At 48.1% G+C, this 25,153-nt stretch overlaps 1 protein-coding gene across 1 annotated transcript; it reads right to left on the minus strand.

Moving 5' to 3' along the window:
- Positions 1-615: 615 nt before the first annotated feature.
- On the minus strand, positions 616-24,269 carry LOC311205597 (uncharacterized protein; the record flags this gene model as incomplete). The annotated part of the gene is made up of 16 exons (XM_084280063.1): positions 616-1,994; positions 2,955-3,072; positions 4,026-4,276; positions 5,101-5,241; positions 6,740-6,853; positions 9,497-9,521; positions 10,955-11,115; positions 12,523-12,742; positions 15,300-15,838; positions 16,030-16,150; positions 17,079-17,185; positions 19,286-19,426; positions 20,584-20,697; positions 20,792-20,816; positions 21,350-21,510; positions 24,200-24,269. 16 exons carry the CDS (start codon positions 24,267-24,269, stop codon positions 1,447-1,449), a joined length of 2,856 nt encoding a protein of 951 aa, XP_084136189.1. The 3' UTR covers positions 616-1,446.
- Between the last annotated feature and the right edge of the window lie 884 nt (positions 24,270-25,153).

A 25,153-nucleotide genomic window follows, 5' to 3' on the forward strand; every position in this document is an offset into this window, starting at 1 on the left:
GCCCATGGAAAGAAGATAAGGCAGCAGTCAGAGGTCACAACAAGGAAAATTCCACTTGGACACACGCTAAAGCACAGGAACAGGTTGTCCAGAGTGTAACAAAATCTCTGCCCCTGAAGTTCTTCAAAATTTGACTGGCTCAGACTCTTCGCAACCAGCTCCAACTTTGATGTTAACCCTGTCCCTTCCATTGTAAATGTTTTGATGATTTTTCGTAACTAGGACTGAAGATGAGAAAGTTTAAAGAAGAATATCCAGAAGAATACTACTCCACAAACAAGAAAACATCAGAGTGTGGAGCTTCTGCCTGGAAACCTTACAACACAGATCAGATTGTCGCACCTGAACAGGCCATGTATGGGAAATCGCTGGCTAAGTTTGCCTCTTTCTAAGGTTAGTGTCTTGGCATCCAACTTGCCATCTGTGAACCTCCAGGCCAGTGAAACTCTTTCAGTTACCTCTCCTCCATTCTGTACCTCATCAGCCTTGACATAAGGCAGGTGAAATTCGTCACACATACTTGTTTAGGGACATTCACTCTCCTTCACACTCAAAAGTGATTTTGTCTTCACACATTTACAAGCTGACTGAGGGGAATAAATAAAAAAATAAGAACAAAAAAAGAAATAATGTTTTATTTCAAATGCTGGTGTACATCCGTATTGCACCTTACAGAAACTCCTAGGACAAGTACACATGCAAGGCGTTTTCTGATCCTCAGCCATACACAATGCAGAGCATGATATGGAAAACAGTGAGCACACACCTTTTTTTCCCCTCTGATGAGCAGAGCAGAGGTGTTCAAATTAAAGTGAAATACAACCCATATAAAACAACCCCCTGATGTAATTAGCTGCTGCGACCTATGCAGGCAATTTTGTGGCACAAGTTGAGTTCTCACTCGTGTTTCAGCTTCTACCAAGCAAGCTTCTCTGCTTCCTTATCTTCCAAATGCACCTGCAGGTAGAAGCTAAACAGTGCCAGTAATACCAAACTCCCTACTGAGCCAGCTGGCTGCAATATGAGGATTAACTGAAGTCCTGTCCTTCCCACTCTCATCATGTGTAGTGGAGGCTCGTATTATGTCCAGGAGCATCTGGTGGAAACACTCGGGCAAACAGACAGGAACAAAGATGGCAATATAAAAATAACCAAACAAGCAAACAAAAGACCCCCACTCATCAGTCATTTTGTTTGGGGAAAGCTCCTCATTGTACAAAGTCAAACCAACACCCGCACTCCACATATACATGCTTAAAGCATGTATACATGATGTATATATGATATATATGTGATATGTATATATGATATGTATATATGATTCCTTTAAAGCTGAAAGGAATCAACTCTCAAATCAAGTTTAGCAGATGTGGCTGAAAACAAAGAATAGCTTCCATTACAGAAGCTGCACCTTGCTAGCAAATGGAAGGATCAAGAGCCACACCACTAAAAGCTCTGCCTCATCACCATTCTTACCCAGCGTAAGAACCTGGACAGTTTCGTATAGACACCATATTTACCTTTCTTTGCACACCCTTCTCCCCAGCTAACAATTCCAGTAACAAAGTAAGTATCCTTATATCTGGTTACATGGGGACCTCCGCTGTCTCCTTGACAAGCATCTTTTTGCTCTGTTTCGTAACCGGCGCAGAACATGTTTTCTGTTATGGCAAAGTTAGTGGACTGCTTGCAAGTGCTCCTGTCAACGTAGGGCACTTCAAGCACTTTCAGTTTTTTGGAGAGTCGTCCACCTTCAAATTCACGGCCAAAGCCGCTCACCATCCCAGACTTCTGGTTCATCAGAACTTCATTAGCAAAGTCTGCTTCGGGGAGGCACGCCGCCACTACGTATTCGGAAAACGTTACCGGTTCCTTCAGCTTTATCAGGGCTATGTCATTATCGTAAGTCTCCGCAATGTACTTCGAGTGAACAAGGATTTTGTCCACGGTATGCGTTGTTTCAGACTGTTCTTTCTTTTCTCTGTCCACTTCACCTGTAAAGGATTATTAAAAGGGTCAGTAATAGACAGGGTGTAAGAAATTAAGAACAACCTTGGTAAAGGAGGAGAGCTGTATACCCATTCCTAACACTGTGCCTAAGCCCTCACAGCATACAAGGAAACTGTAAAAATGTGTTGAGTATCTATTAGCAGCACCTGAGTTGGTTTCAGGAACAGGCTGCCCAGAGAAGTAGTAGATTCCCCGTTCCTGGAGGTGTTCAAGGCCAGGTTGGATGGGGCCCTGGGCAGCCTTGTGTAGATCCAGGCCTGGAGGTTGGTGTCCCTGCCTGTGGCAGGGGGGTTGGAGCTCTATGATCCTTGGGGTCCCTTCCAACCCAGACCATTCTATTATTCTATGATTCAGTTCTGTGTCTATGGAGGTTTTACACAAAGGCATAAACTAATTCAGCTACACTGGTGTGACTGTGTGGAAGCTCTTACAGGAGCTTGAGCCTGGCTTATATCACAGAAGAGAAACCGGTCTCGTCCAAGACTAAACCAGTGCAAATATAAAGCTGTGCTGATCTGGTATCATGCCTCAGAAGTGAAGCAATCGTAATTTGAGCTTGTTCCTTCTTCCTGTAGTCACTGTGTCATAGCTTTCCTCAATGTTCCAGCAGAAACAAATCTGTAGGCTTCAGAAGCGCCAGAAATGAGAGGCTTTCTGAAGCAGCACTACTCTGATGAATGCAATGTTAGCCACCCCTTTTACAGCTTCTGTGATTAATCACTTCCAACTAACTGGCAAAGAAGAAAGGGATTCCCCAGTATCACCTTCCTCATCTGCTGCCCCTGGTAGTACAAACCAGGATTCCCACAATAACGAGAAATTATAAAAAGTGAAACAACAACAAAGTAACAAACAAAACCAGATAAAGTAATATGAGTACATCTCACACCAGATTTAGAGCACACAGTATTAATCTGTGACACACGCTCAAACATCACACTTACCAACAACAACTTTGACTTCTTTGGATTGGTTCATGCAATGAGCTGCAGTAAGTATAAAATATTCACTCAAAATAGTTCCACCACAAAACTCTTCCCCTTCCTCATTTAACAGAACAGCCTGCAAAATTAAAAGGGTAAGTGCAGAATTAAGAAGCGTGGTTTAACTTCAACGAGCTAGAAACAGGCAAGTGATTTTTCTGCATGCTGCATATTTGCTTCTTACTACAATGTGTACTACTCCCCAGGTGTTTCTTACAATTGCATATGCATATGCATATGCTACAGGTTGGCTCGCACTGCTACAGACTCTCAATTGTCTTTACAGAATCAGAGTTGGAAAATACCTTTAAAATCATCAAGTCCAACCGTTTCCATCCTATGCTGAACCATATCCCTAAGTACCTCATCTACCTGTCTTTTAAACACATCCAGGGATGGTGACTCAGCCCCCTCCCTGGGCAGCCTGTTCCAGGCCCTGACAACTCTTTCAGTAAAAAAAAATTTCCTAACATCTACTCTGACCCTGCCCTGGCACAGCTCTGTGCCATTTCCCCTTGTCCTGTCTCCTGTCACCTGGCTGAAGAGACCATGACCCACCTCTCTACAACCTCCCTTCAGGTAGCTGTAGGTGGTGATAAGGTCTCCCCTCAGCCTCCTGTATTTCTGATACAAGCCAGGATGCCATTGGCCTTCCTGGCCACCTGGGCACACTGCTGGCTCATATTCAGCCTGCGGTCAGCCAACACCCCCAGGTCCTTCTCTGCCTGACAGCTCTCCAGCCAGTCTCCCCCCAGCCTGTAGCGCTGCACGGGGTTGTTATTTACACAACGCCAGTGGCTGCCGCGTCGTGTCCCTCAGAGTGCTCAGCAATGTCTTGTAGGAACAAGACACTGGCTGAGTGAGCAGGCAGAGTGCAGCGTGAACCTGGGTTCACGCAATTCAGCTGCCTCCACCTACAAACAGGATGCTATGTGGGTAACATGCAGAAGGCAACCAGGTTAAACGACCAAGTGCCCACTTTCCCTCAGAAACACGCTCTGCGTACGCACAGCGCACACACACCGTGCTTACCTGCCATGGACATTCGCCAAGATGGCACTCATCGCCCCCGACTATCCTGACATCGACATAAGGAGTCTTGCTACTTGTTCTATTGCCAGGACGGGTGGTTGGGCTTTCAGTGGTAGTAAAAAAGTCCTCCTCCAAAATTGTGCTGTTGGTGGGAGGGACATCTTGATCACTAAATGCGGTGGTATTATCAGCAGGTAAAAGGACCGACCTTTTTGTTCTTCTCACAAAAACCTTCCCACAAGGATACTTTACTGTAAAGATGAGAATGTTAAAATTAGAGATGGACAGAAACACCAGCACGAGAGGAAACTCTCTGACAACACCACAGTAGATCAGTTAGTGTAGCTGCCTTGTTCTCAAAACGCTAGCAAAACCTTGGCAGATGCAACAAAGAAGGAAGACTACATGGTCTGAAAAATGAAAACCATTTTGTAGTCCTAAAACCTGTTCATAGGCTCAGTCTCTGGGCAGCGTTTTCGAAGTATTTAAAATTTAAAACATCACCTTTAATCATTTACATCAACACATTCATGTACTTGCTTTAACTAAAGTGATCTTAATTAGGAAACTAAATGTCTTCTCTTAGGAATAATACATCTCATGACAACAATTTATTATTCATTACAAAATACATAAAACCCAACATCATGAATACATGCTTCATCTATCCTTCTCCCACGTTCATTGAAATACAACAAAAGCATACAAATACAAATAGCATTAATCATAATTATTTCATGCCATCAGCTACTATTTGATTAGGTTAACTGAAGTCTACAGTAGAAAAGCTTTATTGAGCTGCTATTCTATATGATGTGTGAGCATTGAAGCAAATGAGAGGTAACTGCAATCAGTTTTCTCCTGTCAACAGCAGAGTTTACTCAGATAATTCTGTGAGAGGCACCTTGCAAAGGGTTCCAAATCAGCTAGATTTTGCTAAGCCCATCGCATCACCTCACAAACCGAAGACTGTGAAAATACAAACCACTTGGCCTCAGTGTTAAATCTGTCCTACAGAGTACTGATTGTTCAAAAGACATTCTTCAACTGTGAAACAAGTTACGTGGCTTCATACCTGATGAAACACAGTGTTTGCCATCCTCTGCGAGCGCGTAGTCTTTCGCACAGGAACACACAACATCCTTCTGTGCACTCTTCTTGATGCTGCAGAACTGCTCGCAGTCACCGTTGTTTATTTTGCAGTACTTTGGTATGACTGTAAAGGAGATGTGTGGAGAAAAGATAAACACACACTGGCCTCACAGGAGACCTTGGAGTTCGCCAGGTTAAACCGCGCTCTTTGAACGGGATCTGTGTCTCCACCTGTGAAACACCTGAAGCACGTTTAAGTGACACCATGAGAGCCTCACATCAAGCTTATGCCTTGCAAAGCCATCGCACCCGCTGCACGAAGCATCCTTGCCAGGCCCAAGCATGCCCAGTGGCTGTGCCATGGTGGGCTTAAAAAAGCAGAGACACAGTGACAGTGGAAGAATTAATAAAACACTAACAAAGAACCACAGAATCACACAGAATCGTAGGGGTTGGAAGGGACCTCCAGAGATCATCGGGTCCAACCCCCCTGCCAAAGCAGCTCCCTAGCTCATATTGCACAGATAGGGGTCCAGACGGGTCTTCAATATCTCCAGAGATGGAGACTCCACAACCCCCCTGGGCAGCCTGTCCCAGGACTCTGTCACCCTCACTGTGAAAAAGTTCTTCCACTTGTTGGTGCGGAATTTCCTGTGCTCCAACTTGAGGCCATTGCCCCTTGTCCTGTCCCCACAGACCACTGAAAAGGGGCTGCCCATTTCCCCCCTGTGTCCCACACTTGAGATATTTATAAATACTGATCACATCCTCTCTCAGTCTTCTTTTCTCAAGGCTGAACAGCCCCAGTTCTTTCAGCCTATCCCCACAGGGAGATGCCCCAGGCCTTTAATCATCTTCATAGCCCTTTGCTGGACTCTCTCCAGGAGATCCCTGTCCTTTATATACCAGGGATCCCAGAAGTCCAGACATTGGTAAATCCTCACAAAGTTACTCCCTTCTACCTTAAAATTTCAACTCCTAATCACTCCCCTCAGTCCTGTGTTCAAACTTTAGTTCCTCACCCTCTTATCCTGGGCTCACCACTCTTACGTTTTGGGTTACTAATACATGCTCCAATTAAATCATTAGGGCAATTGCTGTATTTCACAGAAGTGAGGCTCAGGAAGGTTTGATATGCAAAAAGGAATTCCTTGCAAGGCTGAAAAAGTCTGCATTGTCTACTGAAATCTGCCTTCTTTGGTTCTTCACTTCTGTGAGCTGAGCAGGGAGGTTGTATTTCTGTACCTGGAGTAAAGACTCTTTCCTATCACTCACAAGAATCCCATGCTGCTTAGTTTTATCAGCATAATGTGTAGAGTCAAGCTCATGCAAAGATGATAATTAAGAGGGCTTTCTTTGGAGTAAGTGTAACGTTGGGGTTGGACCAGATGACCTTTAAAGGTTCCTTCCAACCTAAACCATGCCATGATTCTAACACTACCCAACTGTAGAGCCACTGGGCCTCTATGATTCTGGCACTGTCCTCCAACTTACTGTTGACTGCCATCTTATTCTATGCATTTTTCCAAGAGGCAAATAATGCTTGTTAAGAAAGAGTTAACTCTCTCTGTTTCAGCTCCCTGGGAAATTTACTGCCACAGTTCTCTAAAGCAGAAACTCACCAAATTCACAGTTCCTGCCTTGATAACCATCCAAGCATGAGCAAGTGTAGGTACCAATTCCATCTTTACAATGTCCACCATAGTGACAAGGACTGGAGCTGCACTGGTTCCCATCTACAAAAACAAACCAAAACACAAATTATTCTAAAAGCACAAGCATTTACAGGGAACTCTTAAGGGGGTTTGGTTTAATGAGCAATATTTCATCTTCCATATGTCCTGTGAGTTGCCACATTCCAGATGGAGCAAAGGGTATAAACACAACCATTCCCTATCAGCAGTGATTCACATTCAAAACCTCAGTTTTGCAATCTGCTTTTGGTGGCTACCACATGCCAGCAGCGCATGCACTGGCCCTTTTTTAGTAGGAAGGTAAAGTAATGCTTCATGGTCAGAGTATATACATCGTTTACAGTGAAGGCTGTAAAAGCAGACAGGACATTTCCATGACACAACTGTTGTCTGAAGATATTAACCTTCTGGCCTCATGCATTTCCCTACAATTCCCACAGAATAATGACAACTCAACTTTTATTTCCTTAAAGGCCATCTCATCCCCTGTGCATGTATTTTGCCTGCAGTGCTGCTCATTTGAAGAAACAAACAGACACCAGCACATTAACAAGAAGGTTAAAAGATGAACCAAAAAATGCTTTAAAACCCCTGCTAAATCTGTGTGTGCAGGAAAAACTGTTTTGTGCTGCTTACAGTAGCAAAATTGTCGCATTGTATCCACTGAGCTTCAAAAAATTAGCTCTTTCCTCATGCTCCCCACATCTACACTAGGATCAACCCCATCTGAGAGGCAGCTGGGCAGCCTTTCTTCTTCTCCATGACCTGGGCACAACCGGCTGACCTGACTCCTGGGCCCCAGCCACATGCACCACAAACTTGGTAACACATAGCAGAAGGATGCTGCACTGTGTTTGGAGGCATGTTTGACGTAGCAGCCCTTTCTCCCACCCTCACAAAGGTACCTCACTCCTGCACTGATGCTGTGCCAAGGTCTCCCCCCATCTAGCAACCTGCTGTAACAAATGTGTTCCCCATTACACGACCCTGTTTTGCTCTTCTGCGCTGTTTGATAAGAAAAGGAGGATATCCGGACGAGTGGCACTTGCTTAACAATTTGTTGCTTTAGGTAACATGTTTCTCCAATTTCTGTGTTTTGCTGCCTGTTTGGAGCAGCCAAAAGAACAGCAGTGCCCACAGAGGAGACACGGTGAAAGAAACTGTGCATCTTGGAGATCCAGCTTGCCGCCTGCATGGTGGCTCTGGCCTGTGACCTCATCTGCTGCAGCTTTACCTGCCACAGGGTACATCTGCTGGGCTTTGCATGCTGCCCCCACACCTCCACATCTGTACCTACACGTGGTCAAAACCAACAGTGCTCCAAATGCTGTGGTCCACCACAGCGGCGTTGAAGACTGATGCCCTTCCTCAGCAGAGAGAAGGCGAGACCGTTACTTAACAAAAAGACAGACAGGCTCAAGGCCTGTGCACACAGCTCCTGGTTCCTGGCTCCCCTGCAGTGCCACAGCACTCCATCCTTCATCAGTCCTAGCTAAGCAGCATCCTACCACTAGCAACCATGCTCGTTTAGTTTCTCCCTACGTTGTACTTGCCCCTTTGGCAATGAGTTTAGTATTGATATTGCACAAAAGCATTGCAGAACCCCCTACGTGGAAAAGGAAGAATGAATTGTTCTAGTAACTCAGCTGTGGGTAGCTGTGTCTTTCAATACGTCAGGACACCAGTGAAGCAGTTGAGGACTGTGGTTTAAAATGTATGAAACTGGCATTTCCACTGAGAGCTCTGGCGCTGATGTTCCCCTGCTTGTATTCTCATGGGAACGTGGTTTGAAATGTTCCGCTCCTGCTCGCTCCAGCACTGACACAGGCTTTGCTTGAAAACTCAGCCCTGTAAGCCTTGCACACACACCCTCCCCCCAGTTAGATTGTGAAAGCCTGCATCTTTTTCGTGGCAACTGTTTTCAATTTTCTGCTGACTCCAAAACACAAAGCTGAGCTGTCCTTGATGAACATTTCTGAGGGGCTCCTTATAACATGCGAGCTGGATATGTACTTAGAGGAGAACACGTCACCAAACACCAAGACATTAAAAATCTGTCCCTATACAGGGGTTACAAAGACTAGAACCCAATAAATACCACTCAGACCTTTAGAAAAAACAGAAAAGACTGGTGGGTAGCATCTGCTAAGCCACTGACACATCTTTGAGTGTCAAACAGTTCTGCAGAAAACATATTCCATGAAATGCTCTGTAGCACAGGAATTGACACCACTCTGGCATGGAAGGTGACATGGAACTGGCAAGAGATGCTGCCATACAGTTCAAAACTTTGTGTTGGCTACGTCATTTAAGTACCACCCTCATCTCTCACTCTTTGCATCTCGAATTCCCTGTTCCAGGGCTGCCCCTCTGGAGGACAACTGACCGGCAGAGTCAAGAACACAGTTTCTACCTCTCACTGTCCTTCACTTGCAAAAGGCCACTGTTCTTTTTGTGAAAGGACAAGGACCATCTCAGCAACTGGAGGCAGCTGAACCTTGCCTTCAAAGGAAGCAACTGGGTTGATCAAGCAACAGCAAGGCTGTGAATCAGATTCTTTACTCTGAGGAAACACAAAGTGAGGGTGTCCCACAGTGAAGAGAGGAAGCCAGGGAGTGGGAAGTGGTTACTTAAGAGATGCATAAGGAAGATTAATTCTATGAACAAACACAGAGTGTTTCTTACCTACATAGATGTTCCAGAATTCCTCCTAAAGTTAGATGTGGGAAAAAGAGTGGAAAAAGAGACAAAAGTTAGATGACAATTACTGAATTCTTCAGAAAAATATCAGTGCTTTCACACAGAGGATATTTGCAGCTAACAATTGTTAAAAGAAATACTTGAGTTACAGGCACATACAGTGCCTTGTAGCCTGCTATTACCAGTTAATAAATTAAATCCATATGATCCATCTATAGTGCCCAGCTCTACAGAAGGAGTTACCTAAAACTCCTTAGAGATTTCCTAATGTGACTCACTCAGCATAAGGGACTTGATTGCTTGCATAACTGTATCTTTCCATCAGTTTTGACTGAATTTACTCACATGCAATTCTCAGTCTCCCTCCCCCTCTCCATACCCCTGTGAATCAGGACCTCAGAAATCCTGAGGATCAAAAAATGTTTTGTCTGATCTGTGTTTTTTTTTCTCTCTGCACTGGGGACTCCAGGTATGATGTCTGTTGAAGGCAGACCTTTTCAGTGACATCTGGTCACCAGGCAGAACAGGTTGCACTGGTTCTTCTGCAGAGCAGCCAACCTCTACTCTCTGAAGTACCTTGGCAATGCACCCATGACTCTCCACCCAGGACATCTCAGGGCCACCCCAAAAGCATGCTGGCCAGCCAGTAACGCTGCAGTCCAATGAATGTGGCATTAACTCCAGTTTCAGGGCTGTTCTTAATGCTGCATAGCACCAGCTGATGTTCCCAATTCCCCTCCACCACCAAGTCACTTCAAGTTTTCACATGTCACCTTTCCTGCTCACCCCAGTCCCACAGTTGCCCCATTGCTTTAACTCTCCCTTGAGGTTGGGAACAGGATGCATTTCTGTCTGAAGTTAAGCACCCATCAGGGTAGGGAAGGTGACAGAAGCGTCACACATACAGAACTTTGTATCATGTGGCAGTTTAGCATTAAGGCACATAGTAACTGTCCACACATACATTCTGTCAGTTCAGATACTGGAAAAAGAGACCCACAAAGTGATAAGCACTGCAAAGCTGCTTGAGATAGGTGTGGGTAAAATTCTCCCATGAAGTTCCATGTCAGCATTTGCCTGCTCAACCTTCCCATGGGCTCTCCACTTAAGAACTCCTGAGCACAGTCATCACACTTGTTATGCCACCCAGAGTTCTAACATGGGCAGTATCAAATCATTTAAAGGTCAAATACCTCACAATGGCAACTGAACAGATCAAAACAGGTAAAAGAATGGAAGCTCTAACAGGGGCTAGCCTTGCAAGTGCTAAAATAAGTTATTGTATGCTTATGCCTTAGCAATTCCAACCACAGTCAAACCCCACTATTTATTCTTTGTGTTAAGTGATTGAGGGTAAGTTGTGAGGTTGATGCCCAGCTCAAGAGGCATCAATACCATTTTGCAAACATTAAATATGTTTCATATTAGTTTTTTTCATATTACAGTTTTCTCCTGGTCTTCAAAGGCTTCTCTTGCTTCTTCTTTTGAGCAGCGCTCCTCATTGCATTCTCTTTCGATATTCCCTTTCTTCATTTCCTCAAAAAAGGAGTTTGCCCGTTTTGCTCTTTCCAAGAACTTGTCGGCATTTTCTTTCTTCATGAATACTAGCCAAGAGAGAAAATTATACAGGTGGCAGGTAAAGAATCAGCAGAAATAAGTGAAGTAGAAGCCAAACCAAAACAGAGTTTAAAGAGGAAAAGATACTTTCCAGGGCTGGAGAGGGAAAGACAGTGCTGCAGATGGGACTTCAGGGCCAATGTTTCAGGCTCAGTGGGCAGCTTCCACATACCTTCTGGAGCATGCTTCATGCAGCTCAACACAGCAGTAAGTCAACATGCCAATAGCAACCATACACCCTAGCATTGTCTAAGCGAACACAGATGGGACTTATTCTGCTTTCATTGATATTGGTGGATTGGCCACAGGAGAAGGCTAAATTCTGCTGGTGCTATTTATGTTACACAGTCCCACAGAGCCCATGTGTAATTCGAAGTCCCACTTACTCTGAAAGGGCTCCTCACAAGGAAGGCTTACAAGAAAGTGCTTCTAACTCGTAGCTCAGCAACGGTTGGTTCATTCACCCACTATCTTATTTGCCCTTAAACCCCTCTCTGCAGTGACAGGAAGAGTGACAGGACGCAGCCGGTGGGGTTATCACCTCCATATTCCTTTGCCTCCGCATCACCCGCCCGAGCGGATGTTTTTGCAAACTCAAACTGGCCGATTCGTGTTCTCAGGCTGGTCATTCTCTTTCCCAAGCTTTCTGTCATCCTTCCTTCTCGGGAGACATCAAGGAGCGACAGGTGTTGGTCAACTAGGGTGTTCCAGAAGCCTCTGGAAGACCTCATTTTAAAGCCTAAACTGGGTGACTCACTGAAGGAAGAGTTAATGCCTTCTGAAAGCCACTTGTTGATGTCGCTCTGGACTTTGCTGTTGGACCCCAGCAGCACAAGCAGAGGGCGGCGGGACATGCTCCCTCTCGGTGCCCCAGCCAGGTGCACCCACCCAAGCCTCGAGCCTCGGCCCGGCTTCCCCTCACAAACTACGTGCTTCGAGGGCAGCTGTCCCCCCGGTGTGAACAAACGGCAGGGGAGTGCCAGCACTCCCGTTTGACAGGGGAGAAGTGAGGAGGTGCAGCAGCCTAGGAAAGGCCACACGGGAGCTCAAGCACCCCGAGGTGTCCCCTGGCAGCTCCCTACCCCCAAGGCGCGGGGGTCGGCACGGGTGCGAGACGAGCCCTTTGCCGGTTTGGAAACCGAGCCCCCTGGGGCAGGCGAGCCCGGAGGTGCCGGCTGCCGACCCCCGCCGCTCCCTTAACGGCCGCGGCTTCCCGCGCAGGCAGGGGCCGGCAGGACCCCCTCCCTCGGCGGGGACCGGAGGGCTGTCCCCCTCGGGCACCAGGCGGCCAGCAGCGGCGCCCCGCCATCGCCTCCCGCCTTCCTCCGGCAGCCCCCGAAAGGCTGTGAGGATGGGGGACACCCCCGCCCCAGATTAGCAAGGTGCCGCCTTACCTCCTCCTTCAGCCCGGAGCTCGCCCCCCAGCGCCGCGCAGAGCAGGAGGAGCAGCAGCCGCCCGGCCATGCTGGTGCTGATCAGCCCCCCCGCTGCTGCTGGACCCGCGGGGCCGCGCCGCCGCCCGGCGCGACGGGCGGACGGGACGGGACGGGACGGGACGGAGCCGAAGCCTTCACCCCCCCGGGCGGGGAGAGACTGAAGCGGCGTTGCTTCACCCTGCCCAGAAATAGCGGAAGCGCCGGGGAAGGGGGAAAGACGCTGCGGGATTTCTCAGCCTTGGGGGGGGCGGCCTGATGCTGAGCCGCCTCTTCTTTCTTTTCTTCCTTCCCCCCCCTCCCCCATGCCCCCCCCCCCCACCTCCTTTTTTCCCCCCATAACCCCAACGAACCGGCATTTTTCAGCCTACCTGTTATTCGCGGGGGAGGGGAAGCAGATCGTCACTTTAATAAGCAAACGCTGGTCGAGGCTGGCGTCGCCCCGTCGGGCAGGGGCCAAGCCCAGCTCCTGCCCCAAAAGACCCGCCGCCCGTGGGAGCTCACACCCGTGTTCCCCACATCCCAGCACCGCAGTCTGCTGCATCCCTGCTTTTGGCACCCAAGACCCGGTGATCTTGGCCAACAGCCGGCCTCAATCTCCCCTTTCTTGGGGAAGTGGGGGTCCCTTGATTGTACCGGGTGAGGTTTCTGGGCACTGTGTGGAGAAGGCCATGGGTCTGCCTCTTCCAGAGCCTGCTGTCAGGTCTTCTGCATCTTGTCTTTTAAACAGGCTGTTGTATTAAAATACACATAACCCCCAGCTTGGTTTTGAAAGAGTCACTCTGTGCAGCCGTTAGCACTGGCTGTTTTCTTTCAGTATTTTACCCATTTTCTGCAAGATGCCGATTTGTTCATCAATGTCAATATTTACACAGCGAAGTTACAGAGGACAAATCATCCTATGGAGAATCCAAACCCGTTCTGGCTTGAGGGGTCTGGTGGGATGATTTTGCAATGCTGAGTGCCTTGGCTGAGTGAAAATCAGGCTTTATTTGCTCCTTGCTGCTCCCAGTCACCTTCCTCCCTGGAATATATTCTGCTAGGATATATGCTTTCCTTTTAGGAGCAATGAGAATCTCTGGGGTATGTTTTCATACTGTAAGACCTCTCGTTCCTCCAGTCTTTGGACTTTGCTGCATTTCCCAATTCAGTTTGCTACTCCAATTAATAGTACACCACTTGTTGATGTCAGTAAAGCAGATTATATGATGCCGGATGTTGTGGTATATCCTTAATAACAGAGTATGGCCAGTTTTCAGTGTCCTACTTGCTGATAACTTTGTGATTGAGCTGATATTCAGCATGATTTGAATGAATCCAAAGTGTAAGTTTTATATAAGAGACTTAAACTGCTTTCTGATCTCCTGGTCAGTTTTATCTACGATCTCCTTCACTTTTTCACTGGTGTAATGCTGAGATTTAAAGATAAAATTTTTAATGGCATAATTGATGGTGTTTTCAAAGGTCTTCAGGTTCTACTATTCGTGTATCAAGGCTTTGGAGAATGGTCTTTAGCCAGAGGTTTGCAGATAGATAGTCATACAACCCAGTCTGATTTTTGATCTCAGGACAGAGAGTATGACTTAGATTATACTGCAAAACAAATCAAACAACCATTCCCCTTCATTTACAGATTCACAGAATCACAGAATTTTAGGGGTTGGAAGGGACCTTGAGAGATCAATGGGTCCAACCCCTCTGCCAAAGCAGGTCACACAGGTAGATGTCCAGATGGGTCTTGAATATCTCCAGAGAAGGAGACTCCACAACCCCCCTGGGCAGCCTGTCCCAGTGCTCTGTCACCCTCACTGTGAAAAAGTTCTTCCAAATTTGGCACAGAACTTCTTGTGCTCCAACTTGAGGCCATTGCCCCTTGGTCTGTCTCCACAGACCACTGAAAAGAGGTTGGCTATTTCCCTCTGTCTCACAGAGTAGAGAGAGTTTACCCCGTTCTGTATCGAGGAGTTTAATACCAATGCAGAGATAAGATGAATTCAGTGGTATTCTTTAGCACTCCTGGGGCTAAATATTACACAGAGTAGCTTTGCTGCAGTAATGCCTGGTGTGAGAAGACTAAAATTGAGATTTGTTAGCAGAACCGTAAGCGGAATTAATGCTGCAACTGTTGGATACTTTATAAGTAGCCTTCTTAAAGGCTACTTTAAGAAGGGGACATTAAAATAAGCTAAAATAAACACTTTTTCTATTTCTTCTGCTATTGCATCATTGTATTACAGGACCCCATTGGCATAGGAAGTTGTGAAAGCCAGAAGCATAAATGTGTTCAGAAGAGATTGCGCACATTTGTGGGCAACAGGTTCATTCATGACTACTCAACCTAATGCAACTTCTGGCTCAGGAAGTCTGCACACCACTGATTATCAGAAGCTGAGAGGGGTAGCTGGAGGAAGGATCACGGTATGCTTGATATATTGCTGACAGAACATAGCTCTGTCCCTTAGCAGAAATGGATGTGGGGCAAGAGAGACTCAGAGTCTGATTTGTTGTGGCCATTCTGTGCCTGCTTGACAAGACACACAAATTTACAAACAATACGGTTAGGGAAGGTATTTTTATATATTCAGGTAGGCATTAGGCTCACTTCCAATCATTAATAGTGGTGGGGGTATCACATCTTATCACATATATAAGATAATGAAGGAATGTTTCAGTAGGAAAATGGCACAGAGGGATTGGGAAACAATAACACAGTCTGGGAATGCTCTGATTCAACATCATTGATCCATGTGCTTCTTCAACCAGTCAATGTATTTGGATACCCTTGTGTAAACCCCATAACGGCCTTTAACAGCACACCCCTTCCCCCAGCTGACAATCCCAGTCAGAAACCAAGTGTTCTTGTACTTCGTAGCGTGAGGTCCTCCACTGTCTCCCTTGCAGGAGTCCTTCACGCCGGCCAGGTCTCCTGCACAGAACATATTCTCTGTAATGTTTAAATCCGTCTCCTTTTCGCATTCCTGCGTCTTTACCCGTGGCAAGTCGACTCTCATCAGAACAGAAGAGGTGGCACCTCCGTCCAGCAGGCGCCCCCACCCGCTGACTGTGGAGAACTTGATGGAGGACAGCTCGTACACCGCAAACCGTTTCTCAGGCAAGCATATGGGCACCACGTAATCGCTGAGATTGACGGGTGTCTGCAGGCGCAGGAGGGCGATGTCGTTATTGACCTCTCCGTTTGTGTATCCCTCGTGGACGGTTATCTTGGCAACACCACTTTCCTGCTCCGTTTTCTCGTCGTAATTTGTCGTGTGCTCGCCTGGAAAAGTTATTACTGAGGAGTCTGAGGAGACTGCTGAGGTTTCTGCTCTGACCCCTCTTAGGCACAGTTCCCTTACGCTACCACAGCCTGTACTTGTTGCCTGCTGCTGTGGTTGGTCACGATGAGAAGCTGCCACCACAACCACGGCGTGGTAACTTGAGGGGGGGGGGGGGGGGGAAGATACATACCCAGTCTCACCCGCAGCTGTTTAGGATGAGTGTGCTCCAGGCAGTGAGCTGCGGTGACCACCCACTCTGGGGACAGCAGGGTCCCACCACACTTTTCTTGCTGATTCTGCAGTATAAGGGCCTGCCAACACAAACCCAGTTCATGTCTTAGGTGAAACGTGCCCTTCACCTGAGTGTCAGCAGTCCTGGTTTTGTATCACTTCTTCCTGCCACCTTATGTGACTGTGTTTGGGAAGATGGTGCTGATTGATTGTCTGGAGAATTTAGGAGGTGGGAGTCTTGCCATGGACATTTTCTCCATCTTGTAGTATGGACCCTGCCTGCAATGGGCGTAATCCTGGATGCTGCAGCTAAAATTCTCGCTGGCAGTAAGGTTAAGGGTGGCAAGGTTCAGGAGATAGGTCAGGAATGGGACAGGAGATCAGGAGATTACCACTGCACTCCTGTGAACACAGGCACTCCAGAACAAGGTTAAGATGTATGAGTGAAACACATAGATCATAGAATCACCTGGGTTGGAAAAGACCCTTAAGATCAAGTCCAACCACAGCCTACCCCTGCCTAGTCCATCTCTAGATTGTGTCCTTCAGCACTTCCTTAAACACACCATTTAAATACCACCAGGGATGGTGATTCCACCACCTCCCTGGGCAACCTGTTCCAATGCCTGACAACCCTTTCAGTAAAGAAATTCTTCCTGATATCTAACCCAAATCCCCCCTGGTGCAATTTTAAGCCATTTCCTCTTGCCCTATTGCTTGTCACCCAACAGAAGAGACCAACCCCGACATCTCTGCAACCACCTTGCAGGTAGTTGTTAGAGAGCAATGAAGACTCTCCTCAGCCTCCATATATCAAGACTAAAAAGCCCCAGCTCCCTCAGCCATTCCTCATCTGCCAGATATGGAGGAAGAAGGAATTTGGTTGCCCAGACCTGGCATTTTTAGTGGATTTTTAATGTAATAGATGTAAAACAATGGATTTAAAATAGTGGTTTCATAAGGAAGTGAGGAGTGGGGGAAGGCAATGAAAGATTTCTGAAGACTCACTTGCCATGGACATTCACCTGGAGGACAGACTAAACCACCTACTATTCTCCCTTGTACAGTTGTGGGGTTTTTTTCCAGCACTGGTATTTTTCCACATGGGTATTTCACTGAAAAAAAAGAAAAGAAAAAACAAACCCAAACCAAAGGGCAGCACGGGTGATTTTGCTGCACTGAATTCACAGCAAAAATGTCTAAGGTCTGCAGAGAAAGTTGGCTGAAAAACTGGTTTCTAGTCTGGGAGCATGGGTTCTCACAAGTAATTTAGAGCAGCTCAGCATGTAGAGAGTCTTTGTGTTTGGAAACAGCCAGAAATGCTCTTACAGAGGGAGCGCAGACCCACACGGTATCGCTGACGTATGTTCACCCACCATAGGATTTGCGAACAGTGTTGCCTCCTTAAGGTAACATGTCAACACCATGAGGTAGGCTGCAGGTTGGAGAGCAGAAGCAAGTCTGTCGAGCTCTGCAGTCTGCCTGTTTTTGGTGACCCTGCTGACTTGGACTCAGGTGTACTAAATGCCCAGCCTCTGCGGCGCGGTGAGGCACAGGCTTAAGCATGGGACGTGCATCTTGCTGTCACTGGTTTGGGTGCGCCCAAAGGCCTAGGAGCAGACATTACATCTTCTGGTACGTCTCCTGGCAGACTGGGCCTCCTTTGCTTGGGTCCAGAGCATCCCTGATTCCTCTGGACTGTGCATCTGAGTCTAAGGTCTGTTTTTAGCCTGAGCAAGCAGGTGAAGCTTGGCAATGGGAGACCCAAATCCTGAGGACTGAACCTGTGACTGAGCTGCAGTGCAGAGGAAGCCTTGGTGTCTTCAGCACGTCCTTCACCCGACAGAGTCTTCCTTGCAAGAAGAAGGTCTACCTTTGGGGGGCTTCTTGCACCACGTGGCTGTGCTGGGAGTGTGCGCGCCATCCCCTACATCCAGAAGTCACTCAGCAGTAATGCTGTGGGGACGAGTGCTTACCCTCTATCACCACGGGAGACAGGGCCCTGTAGTCTATGCTGAGCTAAATCTGATATCCCCATGGGTCTGTAATAGCCTCAACGTGCCAGTTACTTCACCCAGTGCAAGGACAGCATCAAGCTTTCACAGGAACAGGCCAAAAGTATGGAGAAGCAGGACTGGCTCCTTGGTGGCAGCTGGTGGAAGATCAGCGTGGACATATGCAGGGCAAACACAAGCTCAGGTGTTTGAAAGGGATGTTGTGAGAGGTGGCAGAAGGATAGTGAAGGGACTGGCAGTTACACAGGTTTGTTTCTTTGCAGCAGCACACGGACACTGCTATGGGTATTTTCTTCCCCAAGAAGGAAGCAGCAACAAATGCACCTTCCTTGCAGATACATTGAAAAACCCGTGGGGAATATCGAGTGTGCTGTTCCTAGCTTTGAACAAAAGCAGCTTCCCCACCACGTGGTAACTGCAGAATCTGCTAATAAGGGATAAGCACATTACTAGGCATTGTTTTCTAATGGCACTGCTGTTGTTGAGAGCTAGGTTGTCATTATCAATTCTCTGCATGAGCGCTCCGTTGAGCAGTGTGCAGGGGGGCACTGCCCCTCAGCATTGCTTCGAGTGCTCCCTGCAGCTCTGTCTATTATTTTCATATCCCCAGGGGTCTCTTTTTCTCCCTCTAATAAAGTAATTGAAGTGGGCATCTGCAGTAGAGTCAGGTGCCAGCTTACGTGTTGGAAAAATAATGAACTTGCGTTCTCCTAGTCCCAGTTGAAATTTACCTTGTTAGATGAGTAAGAGAAATATCTAGCCATAGTGTCTAGAGGAATACCAAAAGTGTATTGGACCTACCAAATAAGAGGGAAAAAAAAAAAGAGAAAAAAAAGGAATAGCTGATTTTCTCTGGGTTTAATAGGCCTCTTTCTCTCTTGACTCCTGCGTTGAAATAAATACGGTAACTAAATCCACAGTCACAAATTCAGATTGGAGATCCCACAGTAAATCACTGCTGCCTGTCCAGGAGCGAGGGGTCCAAAATGCTCCCTGCTTGGTGTGTGCACTTCCCTGACTGCTTTCCTGGGGTGTCTTAACTTCCACCAGAAGTCCAAACCTGCTGCTCTGGACTCTGCCCTTGAAGAAGAGGTGGGGAGCTGGTGGCTAAGGGTTAGACCTTGCACCTCCTGATGTGTACATGAAAACTTTTTCTTCCAGATCTGGCTTAGACTTAGCATCCAGCTAGTAGCACCTTACCTTGGGGAGTGCAGGAGATGCCATCACTTCCTAGAGCGTAATCGTCCGCACAGAAGCACAGTCGCCTGTCAGAGCGCTCGTCGGTACAGTACTGTTCGCAGCCACCGTTGTCATAAATGCACTTGAGTTTGTCAGCGATAGCTACAGGCAGAGAGAGCAGTTGTTAGGTTTCAGAAGGCGGGTGTTGGTGCTCACTGTGAGGCAATCGCAGCTCGAAGCGTTGACAGGGCAGCGAGGCGGCAGAGATGCTTCCTGTGACTTGCGTACAGTGGCCACACAAACACCACCTTCCATGTGGCAAAAGCAAGGCAGACCTGGATCTCCTGGGGTGAGGGAGGGAAAGCCTGTGCCTAAGAACCACACACCCAAAATTAAATCAGGCTGCGTTTGTACAGTATTTATACAACTATGCTGTATTTTGCCCTTTGGCAGAAGGATGCTGCTCTGGGGTGACCGTTGAGACTGCCTGTTCAGACTTGATGAGTGCCAAGTCTTTGTTTCGGTTTCAGGAGGTTCCAGGTATAACCCTCTCTGTGTGGTGCCACTGAAATCAATGGAAAGACTGCACTGAGCACCAGGTCTGTCCCCTCGGGCTTCGTATGATGCATACGCAGAGCAGTTCTCATTCCCACACTGCATCAAGTTTCTGAGTCCAAGTACCTTCGGCACTTGGGTGGGCAGAATGGTCATCCATTTCTCTCAGGCCACGCAAAAAACTGACATCATTACATTTTTTTACAGAGTTGTTATAGGGTAATAATTGTCTTGGTGCCCTGCAGTGCCTGACTGCACACTGATGAGACTCATCACACAGCAAGGCCTGGAGCATCTCCCCTATGAGGAAAGGCTGAAAGAACTGGGTCTGTTCAGCCTTCAGAAAAGAAGACTGAGAGGGGATCTGATGAGTGTTTATAAATATCTCAAGTGTGGGAGGCAGATGGAAATGGCCAGCCTCTTCTCAGTGGTCTGTGGGAATAGAACAAGGGACAATGTCCTCAAGTTGGAGCACAGGAAGTTCTGCACCAATATGTAGAAGAACTTTTTCACAGTGAGGGTGACAGAGCCCTGGGACAGGCTCCCTGGGGGGCTGTGGAGTCTCCTTCTCTGGAGATATTCAAGACATGAGTGACCTGACCTAGGGAACCTGCTTTGGCAGGGGGGTTGGACCCAATAATCTCTGGAGGTCCCTTCCAACCCCTACGATTCTGTGATTCTGTGACACTGCAGGCACTAGCTTGATGCCTTGCATTTGAGTTAGTAATGACATTTTTATTAGGCTAAGCTATGCCAGAGCTGACCTTTTTCACAGCTTTTGCCCTCGTATTCAGCGGGACAGCGGCACACGTAATCCTGAAACTGGTCATCACAAGTCCCACCATTCTGACAGGGGCTGGAGTCACACTGGTTAGGGTCTGTAAAAACACTCAGCGTCAGTCTGGCTCACATGAAGAGCTGCAGCAGTGGGAGTGCTTTTTGCAGCTGCTTGAACATCCCCAACGATCATACCGGAATAGATGTGCCAGAACTCTTTCTGGAAGAAAAAGATGTGAGATGTTAATGAAAGAAAAAGTTAAGTCCTTGTAGCAGAAGTGGGGTTACAGGCAGCCACAGTGATGCCCCTTTGCCTCTATGGAAGTTGAAATCCATAAAATATTCTACATTATTCCTCACATTCTACATTACTTTTATCTAGCAATAGAGAAGGGTGCTGTGTGGCACACACAGCTTGGTTATCCATCAATAACCTCCATACAGCTGAGGTGGGCTTGACTGAAACGGATGTTGCACAATACAATAATTAAAGGAATTGTCAGGCCAGGAATTACTGGGGCGGGGGGAGGCAGGGGTTGGAAGATGGCTTGGAGACCATCTGCTTTCCCAGCCCCCTGTCCCTCCCCACCCTGATCCGTACAGCCTGGGGCAGCCCATGCAGGATGCCCTCCTGCATCTCACTTTGCTGCTGTGTCCCCCCCTGTAAATCCCAGAGATAGATGCAAAAGCACACCCTTGAGTAGGGGGAGGCCCATCTGACAGTGAGTGCTCACCCAGCCCCTTGTTACTTACTGTTCTTTCATCATCATGGTAAATCTCTCTTGCTTCCTCGAAGGAACACTTTTCTTCCATGCATTCCCGCTCTAGTGACCCCAGTTTAATCTCTTCAAAGATGCTGTTGGCTCGTCTTTGCCTTTGCAAAACGCTGCTTGCCTCTTCCTGCTTTAGAAAGACTGAAAGACAGCGACGTCCCCTTCGTCATACAGCTGTGCTCTCCAGACAGGGAGGACCAGCGGGGACACACACACACACACACAATTTCCCTTGAAAGTTTTTCTGCTTCCCAGGCTTTTTCTGAGATGCTTCAGAAAAGAAATGGCCAAATTAGATTAAATTAGATGTTAGGGAAAAAAATTTCACTGAAAGAATTGTCGGGGCCTGGAACAGACTGCCCAGGGGGAGGGTTGAGTCACCTTCCCTGGATGTGTTTAAAAAAAGGGTAGATGAGGTACTTGGGGATATGGTTTAGCATAGGATGGGAACGGTTGGACTTGATGATCTTAAAGGTCTTTTCCAACCTTGTGATTCTGTGATTCTGTGAAAGAGCCCCTGTTCTCTGACCCACCTCCCAGGTAAAGTGGCAGCATGTGATTACAGAGCCCAGACCAAAAGGCACCCATGTTGTACGTCACTGACTCCTCTGGTATCACCGCATGGCATATAGCTGGTCTCAACACACATGGCACAGTTCCTTCCAGTTCTAGCAGCTGAAAAGCACGTGTTGCTTTATCTAGGACTGTGATGCAGGGTGACACCTGATTTTCCTGCACTTGCTACAGTAAGTCAGTTGGCAACAGGGCGACCCCAGTCCCCCCCCTAATTCCCCAGTGCTCTCTTCCTCACCTGGGTAGCTCACACCCCTTTGCTCCTTGGACCTACAGAAGGGACTTCCCCACCACTGGCAGATCACAGCCTTAAACCCACTGCTGTACTACATTTATCTTGAGTTTTCTTCTCTAAGGAAGGCTGCATTACGGTGCAGAGGTACTGAGGGAGCTACAGGTACAGAGGAAGGCTGGACCATGCTGCTGCCAACACCACAGATCACATCCACGAGGGTCTCCACCCCTGTGTCTCTGCCATGCTTTGGAAAGACATCCAGTAGATGGGTTCAATAGCAGACATGAGCAGCCCTCGCATTGTAGAGCTACATCAGCTTCCAACTGAGAGAAGCATGCATTGAAAGAGCTGGTGGCATCGCCACCACGCTGACCTGCCCCACAGCTTCAGGATACAGTGCACATTGAACAACGGTGCCCTCCTAGTACAATTCAGGGTTATGAACAAAGGGTCCCAGTGCTGAACAAGTCTTGAAATAATTAGGGGTTTTATTTGTTTAATCCTTTTTCCCCCTCCTCCATGTCAGCCGGGGATTCTGGAGCTTCATGACAACAATTTACATTTCGGTGCTGGTAACTTTTTCACCTGGGACTGTGGGTAGATTGGGGAATGACGGCTGATGTGCATCCTCTGCCTTTTCCCCAGGACAGTCTCCACTTCTTGACCCCCCCAGAGAGTGGGAGTTACCTCCTACCTGCTGGAAGGACCCTGAGGTGGTCGCCGAAGGACAAGGTCGCTGTGCGCCCTTGCTGGCACGCACACAGAGGTCAAGCCTGTGAGGCTTTGTTCCAGTCTGCTGAGGTGTCTCTGAGCATTCGGGCCTAATCAGCGCATCTGCCGAACTACGTGCGAAGGAGCCGCAATCTTCCCTACGCTTCAAATGTACCCGGAGGAACAAAACACTGCGCGGCCTGCGCTGAATTGGTCCCAGGGACACTGCACGGCCTGCATTGAATTTGTCCCAGGGACACTGAGCAGCCTGCGCTGAATTGGTCCCAGGGACACTGCACGGCCTGCATTGAATTGGTCCCAGGGACACTGCGCTGAATTTGCCCCAGGGACACTGCGCAGCCTGCATTGAATTTGTCCCAGGGACACTGCGTGGCCTGCGTTGAATTTGCCCCAGGGACACTGCGTGGCCTGCGCTGAACTGGTCCCAGGGACACTGCGCGGCCTGCGTTGAAGTGGCCCCAGGGTGCGTCACAGACATTTGTCTGCTGCAGGAATGTCACTGGGTCTTTCTGCCACAGCCTCGCAGTCAGGCTGTGTGCATTTAACAGGGCTTTTTTTTAAAGGCTTTAGATTAAGCTGACACTGCAGATACACGATGTGCGTATCTGTGTGCAGGCGCGGACTTGGCCAGAGGAGCGTGCCTGGCCGTGCAGCTGGGGACATCCGCTTCTATTTCGGCATTCTCCGCTTATTTACATTGGAATGCTCCCCACTTTGCTACTTGTTTTCCCAACTTTGTTGTCCTCCACGATGCAGGACACCCAGTCCATGCCTGAGCAGGAATCTGGAAGCACTGGGGCTGCCTTACTAATTTGGGAGCTGATTTTTGGGCATGTGCTAGAACCACCGAAGGGCTCCCGCCTCGCTGCCTTCTACTGCTGCTGAAACAGGGGTGGGTCCCCACTGCACCTCTTCGATTTCTCATCAGCCCAGTGTCAGACTGCAGATTCTTTGCTTTGAAAGATACAACAGTTCGATATGAAATAGCCATAAATCCACATCCTTTTTTTCCCGCATAGTGGGCAGACAGCATATGGTTCACCTGCCATCTGTGCAAGGACAGGAGAGATTCCCTTTGCAGCCAAGAGGTGCTTTTCCTTAGCTGGCAAAGCAGGCGTGGGGATGCCATCGCAGGCAGTGAGTGAGAGCCTTAGAGTAACTCACTGGCGGAACCAGAGGCAGCACAAACTTTCAACAGCGCTCACAACTTGCAATGAGAATTAATGTTTGAGCAACGGGAGGGAGGCCCCTTGCCAGTAAAGATAATTATAGCCATATCCTACGACATACCTGCATCCAGGGAGAGATGAGTCGGTAGCAGGAAGCAGAGAAACAAAGCCACGCGCTGCCTGGAAACCATGATGAACCCTGTGAGCCAGCGTCCCGGGAGTGTATTGACATTTCAGCAAAGGTCTGTGTGACCAAAGAGCTCGGCTTCAACTGCTGGGAGCCAGAGGAGGGGCCGGCGAGTCATGGAAACAGAGAAAGGTCCATCGCAGCCGGGCAAGCTGAGCAGAAGGGCACATGCAAATCCTGCGGCGTGCCCTTTTCCTGCAAGCAGGGAGCTCGGTTTTGACCTGTGCAAAGGCTGTGCTGATTACACAGGCTGCTACCCCGGGCTGTCATTTTACTGTTCACACACATATTTTTTTCCAGAGAAGCCTAAATGCTGGGACCCTGCAACTCTGGGACTGGCTGGTGCTAACTTGGCCACGTAGCCCCACGTGCACAGAGCAGCGACGTGATACCTCTCTCAGATCAGCAGTCAAGGTACTGCTGCACTCAGTGCTTTGGAGTGTGACCAACCTGCCTTTTCCCAGTTGTCCATCACCAACAGGAACTCTGCACCTCTGGCTGAGCTCTCTTGGAGATGCCACTTACTCAGCAAGAAGCCCCCAGCTCAGAAGGGGTGCTGAGCTGACCCACACTGCATTTTGTTAATGAGGATAGGGCTTTGGGGTGGGGGTGGGACTAATCTGTGGACAATGTTTTATCCAGAACGAGAGCACTCCTCTGATTTAATGGAAATCAATTAATGGCGTCAGCCTAGAGAGCTGACAACATCCTTGGGGAAATATTTACTTAAGATAGCAGCGAGGTAAAGACCATGTTTGCCTGAGAGAAGTGAAGAGTTGCCTGAGGGCCAGATTATTTTCCAGGTGGTTCTCCCCGTCCTGTGTGGGGATGGAGGTCAGCTCTGCATCTGAACACTGTCGAGAAGCACAGCAACAGCTGGGCCTTCAC

The sequence above is a fragment of the Gallinula chloropus genome, assembly GCF_964237585.1.
Source record: "Gallinula chloropus genome assembly, chromosome: 1".
NCBI lineage: Eukaryota > Metazoa > Chordata > Aves > Gruiformes > Rallidae > Gallinula > Gallinula chloropus.